This window comes from Cebus imitator, unplaced genomic scaffold, assembly GCF_001604975.1.
Source record: "Cebus imitator isolate Cc_AM_T3 unplaced genomic scaffold, Cebus_imitator-1.0 Scaffold238, whole genome shotgun sequence".
In the NCBI taxonomy this organism is placed as follows: Eukaryota; Metazoa; Chordata; class Mammalia; order Primates; family Cebidae; genus Cebus; species Cebus imitator.
In genome coordinates this window covers 890,486-903,012 of record NW_016107553.1, presented here as the reverse complement: position 1 = coordinate 903,012, position 12,527 = coordinate 890,486, and the positions used below count along the sequence as shown (strand labels likewise).

Below are 12,527 nucleotides of genomic sequence, written 5' to 3'. Positions count from 1 at the left end.
AAAAAAAAAAAAAAAAAGATCTATAGAAGAAAATCTATAGCTTTCAAATATATCTCAATGCTGTTAAGGATCTTTCTCTGTACTTTATTTCCCCTGTAGGGGAGATAGTGATCAGACCTATACATTTATGTGTACTTTCATAGCTAGGCATTTGAGTGTTTCTGCAGATAAGTTAAAAAAAGTGGAGTTTTTCTAGAGAATTTCCACAGAGCTGAAACTCATAAAACATTACAGTCAGATTCAAAGTAGTTGACTAAAATTTTTCTTTGAAGTTCAAGAGTTAGTTTCTCTACTTTGGGAATATGAAATACAAAGTTGGTAGAAATTATAATTTTTAAAATTTTTATTTTTATTATTTGTTTTTTTGAGACGGTGTTTCATTTTGCCTCCCAGGCTGGATGGAGTACAGTGGCGTGATATCAGCTCACTGCAACCTCCACTTCCTGGGTTCAAGCAATTCTCCTGCCTCAGCCTCCCAAGTATCTGGGATTACAAGGCACTTGCCACCATGCCCAGCTGATTTTTGTATTAGTAGAGATGGGCTTTCACCATGTTGGTAAGGCTGGTCTTGAACTCCTGACCTCAGGTGATCCACCTGCCTTGGCCTCCCAAAGTGCTGGGATTACAGGTGTGAGCCCCTGCGCCTGGCCTAATTAATACTATTAGTAATACAAAATATGATTCTAGAAAAAAAATTTTACCTTTTGTTTGACAATTTAATGTCTTCTAGATGTCATTTAAATAGCCCAGTTGTTTTGTGTTTGTCTTTTGGGTAAAAATCACTGGGCTGTTCATATGCACTGAGGGCCGTTCTGGTAATCCTGGGGTCCAGAGGACCACAGAGTCAGATTAGATAGAAAATCTCAGGGTTTAGGGGATCTTAATTTGACAATGGTTATCTCTGGTAACTCTCACCTGGCTTAATGATGGTTTACCACCATCTCCTAGATCTGGATTTTTTGTGTGTTTTTGAGGCAGAGTCTCACTCTATTGTCCACACTGAAGGGCAGTGGCATGATCTCAGCTCACTGCAACCTCTGCCTCCCAGTTTCAAGCGATTCTCCTGCCTCAGCCTCCCGAGTAGCTGGGATTACAGGCACATGGCACCATACTCGGTTAATTTTTCTTTTTGTATTTTTAGTAGAGATGGGGTTTTGCCATGTTGGCCAGGCTGATCTTGAACTCCTGACCTCAAGTGATCCGTCCACCTCAGCCTCCCAGAGTGCTGGGATTATAGATGTGAACCACAGTGCCTGGACTGGATCTGGATTTTGGGATGTCCCTGCGAGGTATACTGTATTATTATGGACCTGAATATAATGAGGCAACTTCTATTGTGGAATGTCTAATGTTAACTAATGTTGGATTATTTACAGACTGTGCCTGCAAATGGCTTCAACTCATCAATATGTAATATTCATGAAATGGAAATACAGCTGAAAGATGTAAGTTAATTTCCTTTTAAGTTATGGGTAAAGAGGGCTAATTCATTTATTCTTAAGTTTTATAGAAATTGGCAACATTAGTGATGTGACAGAAAAACTGAATGGTTTGTGAGCTTAATTTAAGTCTGCTCCAGACATTCAAGAATAATTTCCTAAGCGTGGTCTCTCTCTTTTTTTTTTAAACTCTGAGATGGAGTCTCACTGTGTCGGCCCAGGCTGGAGTGCAGTGGCACAGTCTCGACTCACTGCAACCTCCGCCTCCTGGGTTCAAGCAATTCTGCTGCCTCAGCCTCCTGAGTAGCTGGGACTACAGGTGTGTGCCACCACACCAGCTAAGTTTTTGTATTTTTAGTAGAGATGGGGTTTCACCATGTTGGCCAGGCTGGTCTTAAACTCCTGACCTCATGTGATCCATCCACCTCCAGCAGCCATGGTCTCTTTAGGGTAGACAGCCCTTAGAAATCATCACTGCCACTAAATACCTCAGTAGCCTCCCTTCTCAGATCATCGAAGTCTAATTTGCCTAATTGGCCCAACCATTTTATTGTTTTTTGTTTTCTCATTTTTTTTTTTTCTTTTTTTGAGACAGAGTCTTGCTCTGTTGCCCAAGCTGTAATGGACTGGTGTGATTTCCGCTCACTGCAACCTTCACCTCCCAGGTTCAAGTAATTCTGTTACCTCAGCCTCTCAAGTAGCTGGGATTACAGGTGCCTGCCACCACACCCAGCTAATTTTTATTTTTAGTAGAGATGGGCTTTTGCCATGTTGGCCGGGCTGGTTTTGAACTCCTGAGCTCTGCCTGCCTCAGCCTCCCAAAGTGTTGGGATTACAGGCATGAGCCGCTGTGCCTGGCCTCCATTTTATTATTTTAATGTAAGTTAATTTATAGTATCTTCTCTTTTGGCTTATCCATGCAAGATGCTCTCTTTAATATGACTCTTTCTCTTGAAACTAGGGTTTGTTTTCATAGGTTGAAAAGGAAACTACACCTAGTACTTCTTTTCTCTAGAATTTGATATGATGTTATTTTAGTTATACAGTAAAGCTGAATTATTTCAAACTTACATCATAAATAGACTGGTAGGTTTTGTTGGGAATGGAATAAATTGAGGACACAGGACTGCTATTTACAGTGTTTTGTTTTTTTTTTTCCCCCCCAAGTTTTAGAGATATGAAGTATAAAGTTTCTGACTTAAGTATTAGGTCAGTAGGTTGGTATTTTGGTTCCAGAAATATTATTGGCATGTCTCTCCCGATCTAAGCATGTTCTTAAGATTTCTGTTTTACTTCATCTATCAAGTATACTTTGAAGTCTTTTTGATCTTCAGAAGAAGAATTTAACTTTCCTGGGTGTCTAGCCAAGTGCTAAATACTCTTATCAGAGTACTTTACCTAGAGATAACTGAAATGAAGAGGAAGTATTTTGTGTCTTATTACACTGAAGTTTGTTATACAGGTCTTCTGTATATATCCATACCTATGCATTAGATGCGAGTATCTAGAAATAACTTACCTTACACACTCCTGCATTCCTCTTTATTTACTCCACCTTCACCACAGTGCCTTTCCAGCTACTCCTTGAATAAATCACCTTTTTTCTTTCTGTTCCCTCTGCCTGGGATACTCTTCCCCAGATATCTTCATGCTTTCCTCCCTACCTCAAGCAGGTTTTTATTTAAATGCCACTTTCTTGAGGGGGGGGGATGCAGAATGGGGACTCCTTGACCACTTTCTCTAAAATTATAGACAATTTCTGTTCCTTTCTCCTGTTTTCCCCCCTCCTCATCACATATATGTGAAAGTGGCATTTAAATGAAAACCTGCATCGCCATCATGTGGCCTTTTAGAATATTACCCCTTGAGTCTTCAACTAACATGTATTTTTGTTTCTCATACTTAAGTGATGTTTGGTTCCTTTAAAAGAAAAATAAAATAAAATAAAATTGGTCCTGCATGGTGGCTCATGCCTGTAATCTCGACACTTTGGGAGGCTGAGAAGACTGGATCACCTGAGGTCAGGGGTTCGAGACCATCTGGGCCATCATGGTGAAGCTTCATCTTTACTAAAAATACAAAAAAAAAAAAAAAATTAGCCGGGCATGGTGGTGCATGCCTGTAATCCCAGCTACTCAGGAGGCTGAGGCAGGAGAATTGCTAGAACCTGGGAGGTAGAGGTTGCAGTGAGCTGAGATCACGCTATTGCACTCCAGACTGGGTGACAGAGCAGGACTCCATCTCAAAAAAAAAAATAGAAAAAAAATTGGCCAGGCGCGGTAGCTCATGCCTATAATCCCAGCACTTTGGGAGGCCGATGTGGGCGGATCACCTGAGGTCAGGAGTTCGATACCAGCCTGACCAACAGTGTGAAACCCCATCTCTACTAAAAATACAAAATTAGCCTGACGTGGTGGTGCATGCCTGTAATCCCAGCTAGTTGGGACGCTGAGGCAGGAGGATCGCTTGAACCTGGAAGGTGGAGGTTGCAGTGAGCTGAGATTGCACCATTCCACTCCAGCCTGGGCAACAAGAGTGAAACTCTGTCTCAAAAAAAGAAAAAAAAAAATTTTCATGACCATTCAATGTTGGCTGATGTCTGAGTAAGAACCTCACTGGGGATGGCAGTGGAGCTGGATAAGAGAGTGACTATTGCAGCCTGTTTTAAGATAGGCCATGAATCCTAGCAATCTTCTCAACTGTACTAAGTTCACTGATTATTTTTCCCAACTTTTATTATGAAAAATGTCAAACATACAGAAAAGTTGAAAGCAAGTACATTGAACAATTATATATCTACCACTAAGGTTCAACAATAAGACAGACTCTTTAAATAAAAAGTCAAATTACTACAGTGAAAATAGCCATCCACAGAGCTTTACATTATTGAAGATATAATACAGAATAGATATACAATATCTCCCCACTTGACAAATGGACTCTTAGACCATATAAAGAGGACTACTGTTTCCTAATGGATGAGGAGAGAAAAGTGTCTAGTAAAGCGGCTGAAGGCTCCTGGTCTAAGTCTTTGATTTCAGAGACTGCTTCTGTCTTCCTAATTCATTTGCTAATTCTACAGCAAACAGACACTGAAAATCCTTTAAGCGCCATACCTGGAAGCTTTGCTCAAGAGTTTGTAGGGTACTAGTAGAAAGAGCCTAACAAAGCTTAGAGAAACTCTGTAGACTTTAGTACGAGTTTCCACATATCTTTCTGGGTATGGGACTCAATGGCTTTAAAGGATGGATTTTTTTTTTTTTTTTTTTGAGATGGAGTCTTGCTCTGTTGCCCAGGCTGGAGTGCAGATTGCAATGGTGTGATTTCTGCTCACTGCAACCTCTGCCTTTCTGGTTCAGGCAATTCTTTTGCCTCAGCCTCCCAAGTAGCTGGGATTACAGGAGCATGCCACCAAGCCCAGCTAATTTTTGTATTTTTAGTAGAGATGGGGTTTCACCATGTTGGCCAAGCTGGTCTTGAACTCCTGACCTAGTGATCCGCCCACCTCAGCCTCCCAAAGTGCTGGGATTACAGGCATGAGCCAGTGCGCCTGCCAAAGGATGGAAATTCTTACCAGAAAGCAGATGCCCTGATAGACACCCAAAACTTCAGGTTCTTCATGTACTCTTTATTGTGGAACTAGAGGTCTGGAAAGAGTGGCTGCTGTAAAAGGAAACGCTATATTTTCAGATTGAAATTAAATAGAATTTTATCTGTGCAAAACAGATCATTTTAAGAGCTACTGTGTTGTTCTCCAAATAGTAATCAGAAATCTATATTCCATTCTTGAAAAAATGAGCTTGTTTGCTGATACTGTTATAGGTTCTTCAAAGTTCAGATTACTATGAGCTCTGGATTTATAGCAGGTCCTCTGGTATAAAAAGGTTACAATCCCTGCCACACAAAACCTTCGTCTTCACATGACTTCATTCTCTATGTTTATCTGTGTGTCTGTTCCTTCTGATAAGGATACTAGTCATTGGGTTTAGGGCTCACCCTACTCCAGTGTGGCCTCATTTTAACTAATTGCATCTGTAAAGACCCCCTTTTTTTTTTTTTTTTTAATGAGACAGAGTCTCACTCTGTTGCCTATGCTGGAGTGCAGTGGCACAATCTTGGCTCACTGCAACCTCTGCCTCCTGATTTCAAGTGATCCTCCTACCTCAGCATTCCAAGTAGCTAGGACTACAGGTGCATGCCACCACACCTGGCTAATTTTTGTATTTTTGGTAGAGACAGGGTTTTACCATTTTAGCCAGGCGGATCCTGGCCTCAAGTGATCCGCCCACCTCGGCCTCTCAAAGTGCTGGGATTACACTTTGGGACTGCCCAGCCCAAAGACCCTATATCTGAATAAGGTAATATTCTGAGGTTTCAAGTGGATGGGAATTTTGGGGGACATTATTCAACTCACTCTAATTATGAAACCCTTAGACAAACAGATGAATGACCCCAGCTTGGAGTTTTTAATTGGGGTATAAAAGATCATATAAGGGACGGAAGTTGGTGGTAAAGAGAGAAGGTAGCTGTTTAAGTTTGATCCCCTAAAGAAGATCCTGAGATGATGTTAGGAGTGCAAATGGTTTACTGAGGAGCAGTATCTGTGCAAGGAAGAGGGAAGTAGGTATGCCAGGGAGACCACCAGACCATGATGAAAACCTGAAAGGGTCTCTGTCACCCCATGGGGGGCTCCAAAGCAGAGCGTGCTCCCAAGCAGAATCTTTGTTGAGCAGCAATAGTTAGGCCCTTGTTCAATTGTTGGCTGGGGCCAACCCAGGTGGGCAGAGCTCTTTTTTTTTGAGATGCAGTTTCACTCTATCACCCAGGCTGGAGTGCAGTGGCATGATCTCGGCTCACTGCAACCTCCACCTCCTGCGTTCAAGTGATTCTTCTGCCTTAGCCTCCCGAGTAGCTGGGATTACAGGCATGCCACCATGCCCAGCTAATTTTTATATTTTTAGTAGAGATGGGGTTTTATCACATTAGCCAGGCTGGTCTTGAACTCCTGACCTCAGGTGATCTACCTGCCTCAGCCTCTCAGAGTGCTGGGATTACAGGTGTGAGCCACTCTGCCCAGCCAACTGGGCAGAGCTCTTGAAGGGGGGTTCTGAGCAGTTCCTCTCCATGTCTGCTACAAAAGGTGTTTTAGTTTATGGAGAATGACATGTACATGCACACAAAGCAAGTTGTATACTGGAAAAAGCAAACAAATGAACTTAATCCCATACAAACTATGATGGTGTCATGTTATGTATTCTGAAGGCATGTAACATAGAATGGTTGCCCAGAATTAATCTATGAGCCATAGAGTTTTTGTTGGAAAAGAATACATCACTTGGACTCCCATGCCCATTTTAAGATTTTGTTTTTTTATTTTACTGTTAATTTTCTTTCATCTTTCCCATTAAGGCTCTGGAGAAAAATCAGCAGTGGCTTGTGTATGATCAGCAGCGAGAAGTCTATGTAAAAGGACTTTTAGCAAAGATCTTAGAGTTGGAAAAGAAAGCGGAAACAGCTGCTCATTCACTCCCACAGCAGACAAAAAAGCCTGAATCAGAAGGTACTGACTGGTATAAAAATGTTCTTTTGGGATAGGCCTGACATTTTCCGAAAGGAGTGATTCATCAAATTTAGATTTTTATAGATATGTGTTAGAAAGTAAAATAAGAGCAAGTCTTGTAGCCCTGAAGTAAATACCATTTTCCAAGTTTTATTTCCTGATGTTTTCAGATCAAAAGAAAGTATAGACACAGGCTAACGGGCAATGTTTAGTGGTTCTGAAGTCACATTCAGTTTTCTCTACCCATGAATGCCCTTCCCCTTCTTCAAAGTCCTTCTCCAGCTTCTGCTTCCCTGAGAGTTGGCCTTGTCACCAATTCTCTTTTCACTTTGCTTCCCTTCAGCACATATTCATTATCAACCCCAGGAGAAAGAATGCCTTTTATAGATGATCCTTAAAGCATTTGAACTTCAGTATAGAATTGAGATGAACTTTCTTATTCACGATGCTCTCTTTCTGCCAAGTGTTTTGCAGTTTCCCTTACATAGATCTCAGTGGAGTTTCACAGCAGCCCTAAGAGGCGGGCAGGAAAGGTCAATATTCTCATCTTACAGATGAAGAAATATGTTTAGCAATTCTAGATGGCATGCTCAGGAAAAAAATGAGAGAAACTCCATGCAAAGCTCTCCTTAAAAAGCCTTGAATTTTATAGAGAAGTCTAAAGAAAAGGGAACAAGACTCATAAGACTGGAGAATCATATTTGAATATTTAAAACAAAGCTAATGCTAAAAATAAACTATAAATGTCTATGGAGGCACTTCAAAGCTGTCAGCCCTAATGGCACAAAGTTACTTCTATAAAATCTGTATGTGTTTACATAAAAGCTGGATTTTAATTACGGGCTAAGTCTAATTTCTTTTCTTAGGTGATACAGTTCCCTCTCTCTCTTTGTGGGCCTATGTTTTACTAAAGTAATATAAGCACTTGTTGAAATAATAGTTCGGAAGGGCCTTGCCCTATCTTTCCCATCCCTATCCCCGTTTTTTCGTCTCATCAGGGCAGCTGCTCTTAATATTTCTATTTTTAATTTTGATAATTATCCCCATATATAAATAATGAGCTTGTATTCCTATTTGTTGATTGAACTTCTTTAGACTTTCACTCCATACAGAATAGATGCTACTGTTTTTAGTTCTTCTGTGAGTTTTATAACTTCAAATAATATACCTGCTGCACTTGTTTTTTTTATTTCATCAAGTATCAACCATAGTCCCTATCTCTCGACTCTTCATGTTGTAAACTGAGGCAGTAGTGTGGTTCCTTTAGATGTTTGATGTTTCACTTTTCAGGAATATTATTTATTTTATAAAATGAGTTGTGCCATAATGTTGTTTGTCATAGGTTATCTTCAAGAAGAGAAGCAAAAATGTTACAAGGATCTCTTGGCGAGTGTAAAAAAAGATCTTGAGGTGGAACGACAAACCGTAACTCAGCTGAATTTTGAACTGAGTGAATTTCGAAGAAAATACGAAGAAACCCAAAAAGAAATTAAAGATTTAAATCAGCTGTTATATTCACAAAGAAAGGCAGATGTGCAACACCTGGAAGATGACAGGCATAAAACAGAGAAGATACAAAGACTCAGGGAAGAGAACGACGTTGCTAGGCGAAAGCTTGAAGAAGAAAAGAAAAGATCCGATGAGCTCTTATCCCAGGTAGGCTTAACCGGATCCATAATTCAGAGTGTTCACTGAACACTGACTACATGTTGGGGACTATTTCACCACTACAGAACTAGCGAGGGACAAAACAAGTTCCTGCCCCTTCATGGGAGTTTACATTCCAGAACAGAAACAGACCATAAACAATAAGCAAGCAAGGAAGCTAAAGAAAATGCAACAGCGTGACATGACAGAGGGAAATTGGGTGCCACTGGAGGCCTCTCTGTGGAGATGGCATTTGGACAAAGACCTGATGATGAGAAGGACCCAGTGAGGTGGGTGATTTTTCCTCTCAGTGGAGGAAATTGTACATACAAAGGTTCTGAGTGAGGAGAAGGTCAGTATATGTGAGAAGCCAAAAGAAGACGTGAAGTAATGAGAGGAATCAAGGCTGAGGCATCAACGCGCCACTGCACTCCAGCCTGGGCGACAGAGAGAGACTCTGTTTCAAAAAAAAAAAAAAAAAAGTTGCAATTGCTAAGTTAGAATTATTGGAATTGAATCTTTGATGGAAATTTTTTTTTTTTTTTTTTTTGGGAACAGAGTCTCCTCTGTTGTGCAGTGGCACGATCTCAGCTCACTGCAACCTCTGCCTCCTGGGTTCAAGCGATTCTCCTGTCTCAGCCTCCCAAGTAGCTGGGACTACAGGCGCCTGCCACCACACCCAGTTACCTTTGTATTTTTAGTAGAGATGGGGTTTCACTGTGTTGGCCAGGCTGGTCTTGAACTCCTGACCTTAAGTGATCCACCTGCCTCAGCCTGGGATTACAGGTACAAGCCAGCACACCCAGCCTGCCATCTTAGTCTTTACCACTCTCACTTCTGTCTACATGACAGTGATCCTGGGAAGAGATTAAGCACACTGATTAAATTTTGCTCCAACTCTGTGGCTGAGGGCACAGCACTGCCTCCTGTGTTATCCTACTCAGAAGTGTCAGAACCTCCAGGAAAGGGGACGTGGCCGCTGCAAAGTTCAATGCTGTTTATCAGTGTTCAGTCTCTATGCCTTGGGGAACTCTCAGCACGGGTGGTATACTGCTTAGCTGCCGGCATAATAACCATCAGTTGGCCAGCTGGAATGATTCACCCCCGAGTAGCAGGTGTTGTCCTGGTTAGAGATGTGAGACTTGCAGTGTGAGCTTTTCATGCATCCCAGGTCAAGCTGGAAAAGGTTGGATGTGACAACATTGGTTCTCTTTACATCCTACAGGTCCAGTTTCTTTACACGTCTCTGCTAAAGCAGCAAGAAGAACAAACAAGGGTAGCTCTGTTGGAACAACAGGTACTCATTGGGGTTGCTTCTAAATTCAGTACTGCCTGTTAGAAAATGCAGTTTTTTCTCGTGTTTATGCTGTTCTATGGAGAACTGTTTGAAAGTTGCGAAAAGTATCTTTAAAATATTTCAGTAAAAGTCTTTTTTCTTCAATAAAAAAAGATATTTCAAGAGACTCTGGTAGCCATTTCTTCCTGTTACTGTCCTTAGGCTAAACAGAGTCTTGAGGTGTGATAGCAGTTTTCTTGACAGGCAGATGTTGGCCTTGGCAAATTTTGCTCTTCCTCAGTGGCTATAGTTCCTAGCCTAAAAATATATCCTAACTGGGGCTACCTTATAATTTCAGGCAGAACTCAGAGAGATACCATTTAGTCTCAGAATGTATTATAAATGGTATAAAGCAGCGATTATTACCATATTCCAAACCAGATAATAGCTATCTCTTTCCCTTCTCCTTCTCCCCCTCTAAAAAAGGGGGATAGGGAGGAGTAATTCCTTTTTTTTTTTTTTTTTTTGAGACGGAGTTTCGCTCTTCTTACCCAGGCTGGAGTGCAATGGCACAATCTCGGCTCACTGCAACCTCCGTCTCCTGGGTTCAAGCAATTCTCCTGCCTCAGCTTCCCGAGTAGCTGGGACTACAGGCGTGTGCCACGATGCCCAGCTAATTTTTGTATTCTTAGTAGAGACGGGGTTTCACCATGTTGACCAGGATGATCTCGATCTCTTGACCTCGTGATCCACTCGTCTCGGCCTCCCAAAGTGCTGGGATTACAGGCGTGAGCCACCGCGCCCGGCCTGGGAGGAGTAATTCTAATCAACAGCTTCTTAAGGTGCTCTTCACTCACCTATACCTCAGCATTGACTTTGCTCCTTGGATAAACCAAATCCTCAGCCATAAGCTGCTTCATTTATCAACATTTCATGGTACTCAGATGAATTCTTGCTATTTGGTACAATGAATCTTTTCTTCTTTTGCTAATAAAAAAATGTGATCATCCAGTTAAAAGAACTAGACAGTATATATCAGCTATAACTGTCTCGTCCTGGGCCTTTTCCAGATGCAGGCATGTACTTTAGACTTTGAAAATGAAAAACTTGACCGTCAACATATGCAGCGTCAATTGCATATCATTCTTAAGGAGCTCCAAAAAGCAAGAAATCAAATAACACAGTTGGAATCCTCGGTGAGTTTGGAATGATTAAACTAAAATTTGTGTTCCTCTTTCTGCCACCTTCCCATTTACGTACCAAATCAGTTCCCAACTTAGGAGGATACAGCTTAAAGAACAGCTAGCCATATCTCAAATCAGTAGGCAGAGCCCCTGCCTCATTTGAAGCAACTGCCCTTTGAGCATCAATTCAGAGGACCAGAGAGAGGGACATGATCACATCTGGAATCATTCCCCCAACCTACCCCAGCTGCTGTGATTCTAGAGGCACTAAATAGTGCCTGAGCTGGGGGCGAATGGGTAGAATAGAGGGTAGTTACAGAATCCTAAACTAAAATTGTGTTTATCTATTAAAAAAGAAAGAATGAAAGAAAAATGCTGTTTTTAGGGATAATGGACTATTACTGTTAATATGCTTTTTAGATGTATTATGAGGTTTGTGTGACTCATTCTGAAAACATAATCTTTTAAAACATAAACCTTTTAAATATGTTATTTCTCTGAGGAAATGGTTTTTCACTTGCTTATTCTCACCTTACTAATAAGCTTTTGGACCATACTTGTTGGGGGTCTGCATTTGTATACATGTCTGTCCCACTAGTACATATTTTAAATTTCATTCTAGTACTGTACAATACTGGTGAAATGTTACATATATGATTTCTCAGTTTTCAAAGAAGGAAAAAAATGGTAAAAATAAAAATCATTTGTAACATTTATGAATAAAATAAAGAAAATATATTTTTGGCTCTGTTCTTATTTTACCCATTTCTAATATTTGAAATTAAAATTTATAATTCATTTTTGTTATTGACCATTCAAAGCATAGGGACCAGAGGATATGCAAAAGAATTTGTAATTTTCCTATACTTTGTTCTTGCTGTCCACCCTCTTCACTGCGCTGTAAAATACTGTTTTAACTACTCCAAGTTCTTAGAAAAAAAAACATGAAAAAGGAAAATCTCAAAGGTATTATACAATGTCTTAGTCATTTCTGTGTATAAGCTGTTTGAGCTGCTAAAGTTCTTTGCTGCCTTTAATTTCCATGCAGTACTTTATTGCTGAGGTTCCCTCTGTTTTACAAAACTAGCAAATTTAGTCAGATTTGCATATAGGCTTACCTAATATTTGGCTCTGTGTCCTAATAAAACATATTCATCTACACACCCAACTCCAATACTTCTGGGTAGTTCCAGTAATTACGGTAGTTATCTGGATAAATTCACAACCACCTCATATAATGCCCCCATAATACTGATGAGCAGAAATTCAAAAGAAAATCTGTCTACAGCTAGAGTGCCTATGGAACAGTTACCATTACTAAACAAGCTGGGTGCAGTGGCTTATGCCTTTAATCCCAGCATTAAGGGAGGCTGAGGTGGGCAGATCACTTGAGCTTAGGAGTTTGAGACCAACCTGGGCAA

General features: G+C 40.7%; 1 protein-coding gene across 1 annotated transcript in view; it reads left to right on the top strand.

Annotated features, from left to right (window-relative positions):
* CEP55 (centrosomal protein 55) overlaps nt 1-12,527 on the top strand; it is a 21,715-nt gene that overhangs the window by 7,450 nt on the left and 1,738 nt on the right. Inside the window, exons 4-8 of the mRNA XM_017498173.2 lie at nt 1,377-1,445; nt 6,849-6,999; nt 8,342-8,655; nt 9,872-9,943; nt 10,993-11,118. Of these exons, the coding sequence (XP_017353662.1) occupies nt 1,377-1,445; nt 6,849-6,999; nt 8,342-8,655; nt 9,872-9,943; nt 10,993-11,118 (732 nt within the window). The remainder of the gene's footprint in view (nt 1-1,376; nt 1,446-6,848; nt 7,000-8,341; nt 8,656-9,871; nt 9,944-10,992; nt 11,119-12,527) is intronic.